The 12,980-nt window shown below is 41.6% G+C and overlaps 2 protein-coding genes across 5 annotated transcripts; both read left to right on the top strand.

The window, feature by feature from the left end:
- The first annotated feature begins 83 nt into the window (after window positions 1-83).
- Window positions 84-6,526, top strand: usp21 (ubiquitin specific peptidase 21). Of its 3 annotated transcripts, none has more exons than XM_088398628.1 (12): window positions 84-377; window positions 697-969; window positions 1,731-1,787; window positions 1,860-1,977; window positions 2,050-2,164; window positions 2,954-3,073; window positions 3,144-3,208; window positions 3,275-3,462; window positions 4,258-4,336; window positions 4,421-4,528; window positions 5,791-5,905; window positions 5,981-6,526. In XM_088398628.1, exons 2-12 carry the CDS (start codon window positions 814-816, stop codon window positions 6,066-6,068), a joined length of 1,209 nt encoding a protein of 402 aa, XP_088254754.1. In that variant the 5' UTR covers window positions 84-377; window positions 697-813; the 3' UTR covers window positions 6,069-6,526. The 3 variants fall into 3 exon arrangements, with proteins under 3 accessions (XP_088254754.1, XP_088254745.1, XP_088254763.1); XM_088398619.1 differs by having other exon boundaries at window positions 661-969; XM_088398637.1 differs by lacking the exon at window positions 84-377 and having other exon boundaries at window positions 877-969; window positions 2,958-3,073.
- Window positions 6,527-9,324: 2,798 nt separating this feature from the next.
- Window positions 9,325-12,932, top strand: LOC148401328 (transforming protein RhoA-like). Of its 2 annotated transcripts, none has more exons than XM_088369834.1 (5): window positions 9,325-9,481; window positions 10,182-10,337; window positions 11,343-11,463; window positions 11,548-11,678; window positions 11,761-12,932. In XM_088369834.1, the coding sequence occupies exons 1-5, from the start codon at window positions 9,407-9,409 to the stop codon at window positions 11,929-11,931; spliced, it is 654 nt and encodes a 217-aa protein (XP_088225960.1). In that variant the 5' UTR covers window positions 9,325-9,406; the 3' UTR covers window positions 11,932-12,932. The 2 variants fall into 2 exon arrangements, with proteins under 2 accessions (XP_088225960.1, XP_088225961.1); XM_088369835.1 differs by having other exon boundaries at window positions 9,429-9,533.
- Window positions 12,933-12,980: the final 48 nt, after the last annotated feature.

Raw genomic sequence — 12,980 nt, 5'->3', positions numbered from 1 at the left:
AAATGTGGTGTCCAAGTATAGCCGACAGCACGGACCGAGAAAAGATTAGAGTTGATTATCCTCTCTCTCGCTCTCTCTCTCTCGCTCTCTCTCTCTCTCTCTCTCTCTCTCTCTCTCTCTCTCTCTCTCTCTCTCTCTCTCTCTCTCGCTCTCTCTCTCTCTCTCTCTCTCTCTTCCCCCCCGGTCTCCCTCTGCTTCTTTCTTTTGACTCTGGTGACGGGGCACGACACAGAAGTAGACTTTCATTTCCAGCACACACACACACACACAGTGAAACAGTAGACACATCCCCTCTATGCATTTTTAAAAGCTCAGCAGGTGATGGGAACACTTAGGTCGGGGCTCTTTGTTCGCAGATAAGCACGGCAAGTGATCAGGTGAGTCCAAAATGTTTATTTACAGAGGCTAATAACATTTAGTGGGTGTTTGTAAAGCTTGATTCTTTCAAAACTATAGTGTAAGAGCATTGCATGATATTCCGCGTTTGTCAAAGGATTGGTTTGATTTTAGTAGTCGGGCTGTGATTCAATTTGCTTTGGTAACAAAAAAGAACCTTCAGTCACAACGGATCAGTTAGATTTATTTGAGATAAAGACTTACCTCAAGGGGGATGCTCATTTTATACTTAATCCTGTTTTTCACTTGCATTTGCCGAGAAAGGAGATAATACCTCGCTGTACTTCAATCATTAAAAAGGGGTGACTTTCTATCTGCGGCGAGGCTTATGAGCGACCACCATCCTGCCATCACCTTCACCACGCATGTGAAAGAACAAGCTCCCAGCTTGAGAGTCTTGTTAGTAGACACGTCAGGATGCCAGGAGCCGATGCCGCCAGCCAGGAGGGTTCTTGCAAGGCCTTATGTCGAAACCTGGTGTCCCAGAACGGCCTGCAGAAAGAGACAGCTGATATCTCGCAGTCTGTCCTCTACACCTCCCTGATGGGGCTTCTGCTGGTCGCCGACAATGAGGTGTGTGCAACGTAATCATAGATAATGGAACAAATCCATAGTTTGTCTATTTGAGGATTATAAGAAACTGTATGAGGGTTGGCAACCTTAACTCATTCACTGCCAATGACGGCTATGGACGTCAAAGATTAATTTTAACAGAGCTGGCAGTGAATTAATTGGATAGGAGTAATTTTTACATCTAAAATTATATTTCATATGTAATTTTTTTTGCACTTGTATGTATAAAAATAAAACTACAGTGTTGCATTTGTGACTCAATGAACTGCTGAAAAAACAATTTGAATTTGGTTGTGCACTGTGACTGGTTGTCAACCACTTGAGGTTGTTTTCTGCCTTTTGCCCGTGATTATTTATTTTACAAGAGCACCACAGTTTTCAAGTTTAGGATTTTATTGAAGAATGAACAAAGCAATTTATAATTGAATACTAGTTATCCAATACTAGTTCCCGAGTTACAGAGAGCCCCATGTGGCCCCCAAACTGCAGGTTGCCGACCACCGCTGTAGAGAATACACACATTGACATGCCATGTGTTTAAGCACATGTCAGCACTCCGGGGGCTCTAATAGGATGAATGTTTGTAGCTGACCTCCTTTTGGACTTTCTTGTTTTACTAATGAGATAAGATGGCTAAATCTGTCCTAGCGTGCACATAAATAGACCCTCTGACACGCTGGGGTTAATGCAGACGCAAGGGGGTCAAAGGATGCAACGCACAGATTGGTTTCATCATTCTCATCTGGTATTTTTGTTTTTAGAAGGAGCTCCTTGCATTAGGAAGCGGAAGGCTTGGTCTTAGAAACATCGGCAACACAGTGAGTAAAGCATTTTATTCCCAAAGCGTGATTTGGAGTCCTCATGTTTACTGATCCTCTTTCTTGCTGTAGTGTTTCTTGAACGCAATAGTCCAGTGTTTGTCTCATACTCGCGGCCTGCGGGACTACTGCCTCCTAAAGTCCTACAGACAGGACAAATTCTCCAAGGAGGAGCCAAGACTCACAGAAGGTAAGTCTATCATTCCACGTTTGCTTTTGTATCCAGTCCTTTTTGCTGACTGTTATTCTCCTCCAAAACAAGCTTTCTCTCAGGTATTGTCTGGACTTTGGGATTCAAAAGAAGAGGACACTGTTGTGAATCCAAGACAGTTTTACAATACTTTCCAAGATGTTGTGCCTTATTTCAGTGGTTACAGGTAGGAATACCGGATATCAATATGTAGTTCCTTTATCTCTGTCTAAACTTTATTGCTCACCACCGTAAAAAATGTCTTTACTTCTATTATGAGGGGTATATTTTCTTTGTGTTTGTTTATTTGAGCAGGAAAACCCCCCATACATTTTGATGTTAATCGTAAAGTTTAGGTCAGGGATGGGCAACTGGTGGCCCCTTGCAGGGATTGACTGTAGCTTTAAGTTGTAATACCATCAATCACCACTAAACAGCGAACATGTCTGAGGTGCATTTACATTGGGTTTTGCACTGCTGTATACTCCAATGTTAATAAGCTAATATTTTCTTTGCGGACTTGGAATGGTAACAGGCAAAGATAGTGCCTCAATAGTGAGTTTATTTTTGTGAGAAAGTAATTTGTAAAAAAAAATTCTTGCACTTATTGTTGGTTCAGCACTGTTGTTCTGTCCTTAAATGGTCATTTTTGATGCAAAACAGTTAAAAAATTACATTGGGTTAGGATAGTGGATGTCCCGTACGTGCATTGAAAACTGTATTATCAAAAACAAAGTATATTAAGAGCATTTGCATGTAAGCACGTATTTTGTGAATATTCAAAATATTTTTGTCATATATTTTGTTAGTAAATGTTTGGTAATATGTATTTCTTTGTTTGTTTGTTTGCCTGTTTGTTTATCTGTCTGTCTGTCTGTCTGTCTGTCTGTCTGTCTGTCTGTCTGTTTGTTTGTTTGTTTGTTTGTTTGTTTGTTTTCCTGTTTGTTTTCCTGTTTGTTTTCTGACTTTCCTCCAGTCAGCAAGATGCTCAGGAGTTTCTCAGGTTCCTTTTGGAAAAGCTACACAGTGAAATCAACCGCAAGCCCTACATTCAAAGACACCTAAAGGACCCAGAGCAAAAATATGCCAGATTTAGGTGAGAATGCAAAGTTTTTCATAAAGCCAGGACTCTTGTATGACTCCATTCATTTGAAACCCCTCATTAGGATATCTGAGGAGGCAGCCGCAACATGGAAGAAGCACTTAGAGAACGACGACAGCAAAATCGTCGGTAAGAAGCGCACTGGTGTCATCCTTTGCCTGCTTGACAGCTAAACCGCCTTTGCCCTCCTGACAGATCTATTCTCGGGCCAGCTGCGGAGCTCGCTACACTGCTCTGTGTGCTCGCACTACTCCAACACATTCGATGTGTTCTGCGACCTGTCGCTGCCCATCCCAAAACACTGCACTAGTGGAAATGTGACGCTCAAGGAGTGCCTGGACTACTTCTCGCAAGAGGAGAGACTGGACAAAGAGAATTCACCTGTGAGTTTATGGAGAATTTAACAGGAATGACTCGTGATTCGTTCTGTATTTTGCATATTTCCAGTTAAATATGAATAAAATATATACCCACACCATGGGTGGGGATAGAGATAACCAATACTTTTCAACAAAATTAACTGTAGTTTCTAATATTGTCCACTCGAGGTCGCACTGATCGTACTTCACATTCTACTCAAGATTTGCTTTTGAAGACAAAAAGTTTCCAAATTTGTGAAGCAAAATGTCATTCGAAATGCTGTGCCGTGTTTGCACTACTGTGTGTGTGTGTGTGTGTGTGTGTGTGTGTGCACGCGCGTGTATGCGTGTGTGTACATCAATTTCTCCTGTAGAAATATTTAAAAAAAATATTGAATATAAATGTCAGTTACCGCTTCAGTTTGAATGAGGTTGGTTTGCTAGATTTTTTTTTTTCATGCACTGCCCCATCTTGCATGTATTTTTTAGTTTGTATGGTGTGATGAGTCACTTTACGCACTTTGCAAACGGTGAGGACAAATGAAGTCATGCAACTGTGACATTTGACCACTCACATCGCCCTGTGAACTAAATGCCACGGTGGCTTTTATAGCTCACCACTGAATGTGATTGCACATGTAGACGTGTTGACATAACATGTGGCAGCCACACATTGCTGCTTATTTCACAAAGTCCATGCCAGCCCACATTCCACACATGTTACTACAGCCTCCTTTCAGAGAAGTCGGGTTGACTAGGCCGGGCAGAAATTTACTGTGAGCCAATTTGTAACTTATTTTCAAGTGTTGTGTGTTTCAGATGTGCGAGAGGTGTAACAGGCATACAGAGAGCACCAAACGCTTGTCCATCCAGAGGTTTCCCCACATAATTGTGATACGTATCCGCAAGCATACGTCTTATGAATTAACCTGCTGTGGCTTATGTGAATGATATCATTATCATACTTAACACGCTCAATTAGATCTGAACCGTTTCACAACGACACGATGGTCGATCAGTAAAAGCACCACCTACGTCTCATTCCCACTCACCAACCTTGACCTCGGGCCCTACGGTCCTGTTGACTGTGGTAAGACTTCTGTTTATGTGTGGGTTAACTATGTGGAGAGCTGTCGAAATTAATTGACTAATCGACGAGTAATTGAGGATCAAATTTATTGACAGCTATTTTTAAAATCAAGTAATCATTTAGCCCCATTTTTTAAACTGAGTATTGTCCAAATCTTCTCATGTCAGCCTCTCAACAGCAATTATTCATTATTTTTTGTAAGCTGTCGTAGAAAAAACTAATTATCTTTTGTGTTTAATCAAAACAAGACATTTGCATAAATCTGCTTATTTTAAGGAAAACAATAATCGCACCCGTAGCTGAATCAGTTTCAAAATAGTTAATCCCTCTTGTGTGATATTGTTTATTGCAGTGGTTCTTAACCTTGTTGGAGGTACCGAACCCCACCAGTTTCATATGCGCATTCACCGAACCCCTCTTTAGTGATAAAATATTTTTTTTAAATTCAAGACAGATATTTTTTACTGGTGCACAAAATGAGCTGTGCATGAACAAAACCAACACAATGCATGAACTCACAACAGATTACATACTGGCAAATCAGAATTTACACGAAAAATCAGGTTTATTCGGACCTCCTCAGTGGAGGCTCTGTCGAACCCCTGAGACCACAGGTGTCAAACTCAAGGCCTGGGGGCCAGATACGACCTGCCACATCATTTTATGTGGCTCGCAAAGACAAATTGTGCATCAAATTTGTGTGTCATTACTAGAATTGCAAATTGTCTTCACTTTTAATATTATCTTTTTTTTTTTTAATATTTGACCAGTTTTTACTCGTCTGATTTGAAAACGAGTTTTTTGTCAGTTTGTTTTGTAGCTTTTACTGTATATAATACGAGGTGCTCATACATTTATTCAGGTTGACAGTCATAATGGCCCTCCGAAAGAAGCTATATGACTACAATGCGGCCCGCGAAAAATATGAGTTTGATACCCCTGCCTGAAACCGACTCACCGAACTCCCAGATTAAGAACCACTGATTTAATGTTTTTGTAATACACGTCCATGCCAAATGAAATTTTATCTGACTATCGGTGAAAAATCGATAGAATTATTGATTCTAAAATATTCGATAGTGACAGCCCTGTGTCACTGTCGTTGAATTTGTGTAGAAGAAAGAAGAAAAGTACACATCCAGTGTTTACATTGTATGAAATATAAAACAGTCCAACAGAGTTTTTCTTTAACTTGTATCTCTAAGAATTAGAAAGTGACTGAACTGAAAGAATCATCTTTGCATCTCTGTATGTCCCTAAAGAAGCGATATTGTATGACTTATATGCAATATGTAACCACGTGGGGACTGTCAACATGGGCCACTACACAGCCTGTTGTTCCGATGAGAACGGATGGTGTTACTACAATGACTCTAGGTGGGACTGCCTTAAAAACATCTGTATCGATGCACCTTTCGCTCTTCTCATGCTTAGTTTATTTTCTACCCACAGTGTTTCAGCAGTTTCTGAGACCCAGCTTCAGACCAATCAAGCCTATGTGTTGTTCTACCAGCGCAACAATATCACTACAAGGAAATAGACCCCTGAAAACCAGACTTTTTTTTTTTTATCACCAATGACCATAGAAACCAACACAGTGCAACCAAGCTTGCGGTTATAAACTTTTTAATTACAAGGTTGAAAAAGCAGATGAGATAACCATGGGGGGGGGGAGGTCACTGTGAGGGGGTGGTTTTGTCAAGGAGAAGAACCTGAAGAGAGGGCTAAGACAGCTGAGCTGCCTTAAGAATAATTATGCCCAAATTGAAAGGCCTGCACGTGAACATTAAAGCAAAGCTTTCATGATTGATGAGATTCAAGCTTGATAAACGACCACATCAACCACCTTAACTCAAGATCTCAAGGACACAGAACTATTGGACAATCATTGTATCATACTTGTTTTATTTTGTTTCCAATCTTTGTGCCACCATTTTGTTGAAAGGGGGTAAAAATATACCATAGAAATAAAGGTATCTTCTTTCTTTTTTTTTTAAATAGATGTTTTAAAGTGAATTCCCATCCATTGTATTTTGTTCTGCTTATCCTACGTAGTGTCATTGCTCCGAACCGAACGCAGCTAAACGTTTTTGCTATATGTGAAGTCTTGAGACCTCGCGGGGCACTGGCCAGGGATTTGGATCCTACGAACACAATTTTACTTTAGGCCCAACCACTTCAATGTCAGAAATTCAAAGTACCGTATTGGTCCAAATATAAAACAACCTGACTATAAGACGACCCCCTCTTTTTCAAGACTCTAGTTTGAAAAATTACTTTTTGAACACCAAATTTAATTTTTATACAGAAAATAATTACAGTACATCTGAAACAAATGATCCTGTCGAGCTATTAAAAGCGGCTGCTCTGAGGACTACGGAAAGCTTTTCTCTGATTGTGAGCATTTTTTAGGTGATCTTTTTGAGCTCTCTATCTCTGTACATTACACTCTGTGACACCATATTTCACAGCCGTTTTGCAATTGTTTGAAGACTCTGCCTCATTTATCACCATCATCTTGAAGATTGCATCATAACTTCTCCTTAGCTGCCGGTTAACCTGGCCGATCTTCGACCCACTTTTCTCCAGATTGTCGCTACGTTTCTGTTGGGGGAAGGTATGCTCTTTTCGCCGGGTGTCAGTCAGAACACAGGAGGGAAGAGGTGGTTCAGTTTTGATTGCTTTACTGAATTATTGGCAAAAAAGTAACAGGGACTGTGGCTCGTAGGGGAATACAGGCAAACTGGCAAAAGGGCATAGGCACATGTTTGGTTATAAGGATGTGAGAGCAGGTGTGTGTAAAAAGGTACGAAAGGTAAAGACCCAATGATTGTCACACACACATCTGGGTGTGGTGAAATTTGTCTCTGCATTTACCCATCCCCAAAGGGAACAGTGAGCAGCGGTGGTGTCACGCCCGGGAATCATTTGGTGATCTGACCCCCCAATTCCAACCCTTAATGCTGAGTGCCAAGCAGGGAGGCAATGGGTCCCATTTTTATAGTCTTTGGTATGACCCGGCCAGGGTTTGAACCCACGACCTTCCAGTCTCAGAGGAGACACTCTACCACTAAGTACGTGAGTGAGTCTTTGGGTGTGTGAATGTGATTCTTGTGTGTGTGATTATTGTATGAAGTATGTGTGCGTGTGTGCGTGTGTGCGTGTGTGTGTGGGGTGTGTGTGGTGCTGCAACAGACAGATATACAGCACGTAAGTCAACTCTCAACCTCTGACGGCACACATTACATAACTGACTGGAGTTCCACTATACTAAATAACCATAAATGAAATACTCTTGGCAACACATCAAACATAAGTCATTGAGACAACAAAATACATTTGCTGGCGACCGTTAGTCGCCGTGGCGCTGCGTAACGGCTACTCATACGATGCGAGGAAAACTTAAAGGAGCGCGCCGAAGCTACCAATCAAATGGCGCACACACGAAACAAACCGTGATCAGACAAACGGCACAACAGTAGACAGTAGTGACAATGAAATGTATATACTCACTTTGTGTCAAAGATGCACACGATCACAGCAACACACTCAGTCGATACCAGCAACTTTTAACTTATCGCTGCGCACAAGCTCCAACAACCGCTATAAGCTGAGGTGACTCATGCGAGACTTAAGGCACGGTGATGTAACTGTCCAACATTTTAACGTCAACAGAGGGACCTTTGTAACAGTTTCTCCATTTTCTGTTATCTCTTCTCTTATTTTATTCTCTTTTCTTTCTTACCACTATTTTTTATTTTTCTTCTTCGTGCTACCGCTTTTTTTATTTTTCTTCTTCATGACAGCGGTTCGATTGGCCTGGGGAGTTAGGGTGTTTTCACACCTGGACCCTTTTAAAAGAACCAAAGTCAGGCCTCTTTAAGTGGACCAAAAAGTGGACCAAGAGGAAACAAACTCAGTTCTTTTCGTGTTCACATTGTGAGTGTATTTCAAAGAGGACCGAGTTCTCTTTCTGGTTTTGCGCCTGCAGTCACGTGACCAATCTATGGCAAGCCAAGGAGGTTATAATACAGTGCAAAAAGGCGAAGTGAACCCAGTGCGCATTGTGTTTACAATGCACAGATTAGGTGAACCATACCGTTGACTTTTTAGCGAACTGTACTGAGACCACCTCCTGAGGTGGTCTCAGTACGGTTCGTTTTAAAGGGGTCTGAGTACGGTTGGCGTGTTCACATATGCACAAAAAATGCTGAGTCATCGATCTGAGTTCGTTTAGAGGGCTGAAAGGGACCAAGTGTGAAAACACCCTGAAGTTCAGCATTCGCTTTAAAGATATCTGGCGCCATCTAGCGTTGTGAATGGGTATAATGTATAGACTCCGAATGTAAGACGACCCTCACTTTTTCAATCTTATTTCAATGCAAAAAATACCGTCTTATATTCGGCCTAATACGGTACTGTTGCAACCATGATCGTTTTAACTCTTATATTGTCTTGTCAACATGAAACAGCATTTAAGGTACGATCACTTGACATCCAAAGTTATGCAAATATGGTTTTGAACTTATTTTTTCCACGAATCACACAATATTTCCATCCATTTTCTGTACCGCTTAGTCCCCACGGGGGTCGTGGGCGTGCTGGAGCCTATCCCAGCGGTCATCGGGCAGTAGGCGGGGGGACACCCTGAATCGGTTCCCAGCCAATTGCAGAGCACACAGAGACGAACAACCATCCGCACTCGCACTCACACCTAGGGACAATTTGGAGTGCTCAATCGGTCTACCAAGCATGTTTTTGGGATGTGGGAGAAAACCGGAGTGCCCAGAGAAAACCCACGCAGACACGGGGAGAACGTGCAAACTTATTATTTTACATTACGGACCAAACGAGTTTTGCGTGGTGACGTCTACGCGCATGCGCTTGAACGATGGGCGGAGTCAAGCAATCGTTCAGGAAGAGGAGGGAAGGCGGACGCAGAAACATCAAGTGGTAACTCTTCAGCGTTTTCGAATTTAACACGAGTGTCTTGTACTGACTACAAGTACGACGACGCGTTTTTGTTTTATGCTTTTCTCTTAACAGAACTTATCCCCTGGTTGCCGATTTTTTAAACTAATCAATCCACCATCCAAGCATTAGCCTCACTGCTTGTTTGCTAACGTTAGCTGGATTGACGGGCCCAGGCTACAGTATACTTTCACACAGGGACACCGTACGGCAGTACTTTCAATTCTGCGTCTCCTCTTCTCCGTGAACTGATTGTCGAACCTTTCTTTTGTACCTGACCGTCATTTTGGCTCGAGCGTCAGATAGAAGCAACAGATAGAAGCTGGACGTCTATTTAAAAACATACATTTTGGCGTGATAATGGTTGTGACAATCACGCTGTTGCTTGGTCGGATAACATGATCGAAGACACGGAAGATATTTCGTATTTTTGCTTCTACTTTGGCACGTTTAGCTTCCATCACTCACAGGGTGACACACTACACTTGCGCAGTGTAACTGGGTCGTATTTAAAGCAGTGTTGTCGTTCAGCAACAACAATAATTATACTGTTGACGCTTGGATTGCATCATACTGTGAACCTGCAGTGCTCCTGAGGCTCAATAGAGGCTTGAAACAGACAACAAACTCTGTGGATAATGGTGCCATGAGCCTAACATTGTTTTTAAAATATTCTTTTTAGATGGCTGCTATTAGAAAAAAGTTGGTCATAGTTGGAGATGGAGCGTGTGGAAAGACCTGTCTGCTGATCGTCTTCAGTAAGGACCAGTTCCCAGAGGTCTACGTCCCCACAGTGTTTGAGAACTATGTGGCCGACATTGAAGTAGATGGAAAACAGGTGAAATAGCCCTGGAGCTCCAAATCTACACTGTATTTTGTCATGGTTGAAAAAACATTATCGATAAACTTTTTGGGCAGTTCGTTGTGCTCTAAGGTTCCGCTTTGAAAATCAGCCGTGGCTTACCTATTTGGGTTTTCTCCAGTTCTAAAAACATATATTTTTAATACCCTCTATTGTCTGTGACTGTGCAGTGTAGTTTGTTTTTATACTGAATGTGCCCTGCATTTGACTGACATTAGTCCAGCATGTACGCTGCCTCCCATCCACAGTTGGCTCGGATAGGAGCTGAGACATAACATTAACAGTTATTCAAATAACTATAACATAAATAACACATTTATCAAACCATCAGTATCACTCCAAATCATTAAATCCATCGAAATCTTCGTCCTTTGTGTAATCAACGCCGCTTCTGCATGCAGCGCTGAGGTCAGACTCGCTGTCAGTTGCAGTTCCAATTATTCCACAGGCCTATGTGACTATATATAAACTATATCAAATAACTATAACATGAGTAACAAGGTTATCGAACCATCTGTGTCACTCCAAATCATTAAATCCATTCAAGTCTTTGTCCTCTGTGTCAAAATCTCTGTCCTCTGTCAGTGAATGGATTCAGACTTATTGTCAGTGGCGGCTCCAATTATTCCACAGGCCTAGTGTGCCCTTATGCGGTTTAAAGTGAAAATAACATGTGAAGTGATCACCTATACTAGTAAGTAATGTGTTAATAATTTCACATATAATTCGCACCCTCGGCAAACTATGACAAAAACTGTGACTTATAGTCCGTAAAATACAGTATATGTGGATGCTCAAAACATATCCCAATAAGAATGCTGATATCCCCTTACAGTGAATTGGTCATGTGTGTGAGGGTCAGTCAACTGCTGTGCAGCTATTAGTCACGACTGTGACTGTTCTAGCTTTCCAGAAGTTGTATTAGCTATTGCTAAGTAATTATATTTTTGTATGCTAAAACTTCTTTCATTCTTATTTCAGGTCGAACTAGCACTTTGGGACACAGCCGGTCAAGAAGACTATGACCGACTGAGGCCTCTCTCCTACCCTGACACTGATGTTATTCTTATGTGTTTCTCTGTAGACAGTCCTGACAGTTTAGGTACTGTTTGTGCAGCACATGCATGATCCTGAACCTTCACCAGATTGTCACGTAAGTTGTTAATGCCTGTTTGTCTCCCGGCAGAGAACATTCCAGAAAAGTGGACACCAGAAGTGAAACATTTCTGCCCAAATGTTCCCATCATCCTTGTGGGTAATAAAAAAGATCTGCGCAATGACGACCACACCAGACGAGAGCTGGCAAAAATGAAACAGGTGGAAAGATTTAACACTGTTGTATATTTTTGTTTTGTTGCGGTTGTGAAAATGTAATCACCGTCCCTACATTCTTCTACAGGAGCCAGTTAGATATGAAGACAGCAAAGAAATGGCAAACCGCATTTGTGCCTACGGCTACCAGGAGTGCTCTGCCAAAACCAAAGATGGCGTGCGGGAAGTCTTTGAGATGGCAACTCGAGCTGCGTTGCAGGCCAAGAAGAAGAAGAAATCGGGCTGCATTCTGCTATAGACCGCAGTGCAACCGAAAGTTACCCTTTTAATACAGATGCGGAGCTTGCGTTGAGAATTTGATCTTGGGGAGGGCCCAAAAAAAACTTGTACGGACGCTCAATTTCTGATCACCCATCGCACATCAGCAAGCTCAGGCAGATTTGCCGAAAATTGATAGACATTGAAACCTTAGTCCCCGGTCTGTATATATACAACATATATATACCAATTATCTTGGGTCTAATGAGAACTTTTAAGGAGTCAAATGGACGTATGGGGACAGAGGGGATAAGTACATTAATCGGGGGGTTCAATTGTGCCATGACATAATTGAAGAGGTCTACCAGGCCAACGTTAACATAGACATCTGACAGGTTAAATAAGTGATGTTTTAAGTAAAAACAATGTGAATTTGTTTTTAATGATAGTGTCCACCTACACATCGTGCCTTGAGAGCAGCAGTAAGGCAGAGTAAGAGGAGAGGAAAACGTCGAGAATTTGGATTTGTAGTGTCGTGTTTTACCTGTTATTGTTAGCCTTTGTTCTCACTCGGGCGCTCTTCAGGGGGAGGCTTAAACCGAATTGGATGAGAGCGAAAGAAAAAAATCGCAACTAAATAGTAGTGTTTATTGAGTTTATGGCTATATGGTGCTTCATTTTCTCCAGTGCAGGTCTGCATGCAGTGAATGTGTCTGCATTGTTCTGTTGTCTAGTGCGTGGAAAGGCATTTTTTGAAACTGACCCTAAAGCCCTTCTTTCCATGCCAAAGTTACTCCTGAAAGCCATATTTTATGGCGCCGGGTGGTCTAGCAATTAACAGCCTCTCAAGAGTGATATTCAAACCCCCCACTTGATGAAAGACAGTATACAGTACATCTTGTGACTTTTAGGACCTTTGCGTGTGCGCCACACTTAAGATTTGATTGTTTTAGTCAGTGGTTGAAATCATCAGTGGGTGTGGTTAATAAATGGAATATTATTTTGAAAAGATAATTTTCTCACAATAAATTTTAAGCTGTACTGTATGTCAATGTCCTTCCAAGGCCTTGTAAGGACATTTTAATTATG

This window comes from Syngnathus floridae, chromosome 2 (genome assembly GCF_059516105.1).
Source record: "Syngnathus floridae isolate MCC-2025c chromosome 2, RoL_Sflo_1.0, whole genome shotgun sequence".
NCBI lineage: Eukaryota > Metazoa > Chordata > Actinopteri > Syngnathiformes > Syngnathidae > Syngnathus > Syngnathus floridae.
Note: the sequence above shows the minus strand (reverse complement) of the source record. Positions and strands in the feature narration are given on the sequence as shown.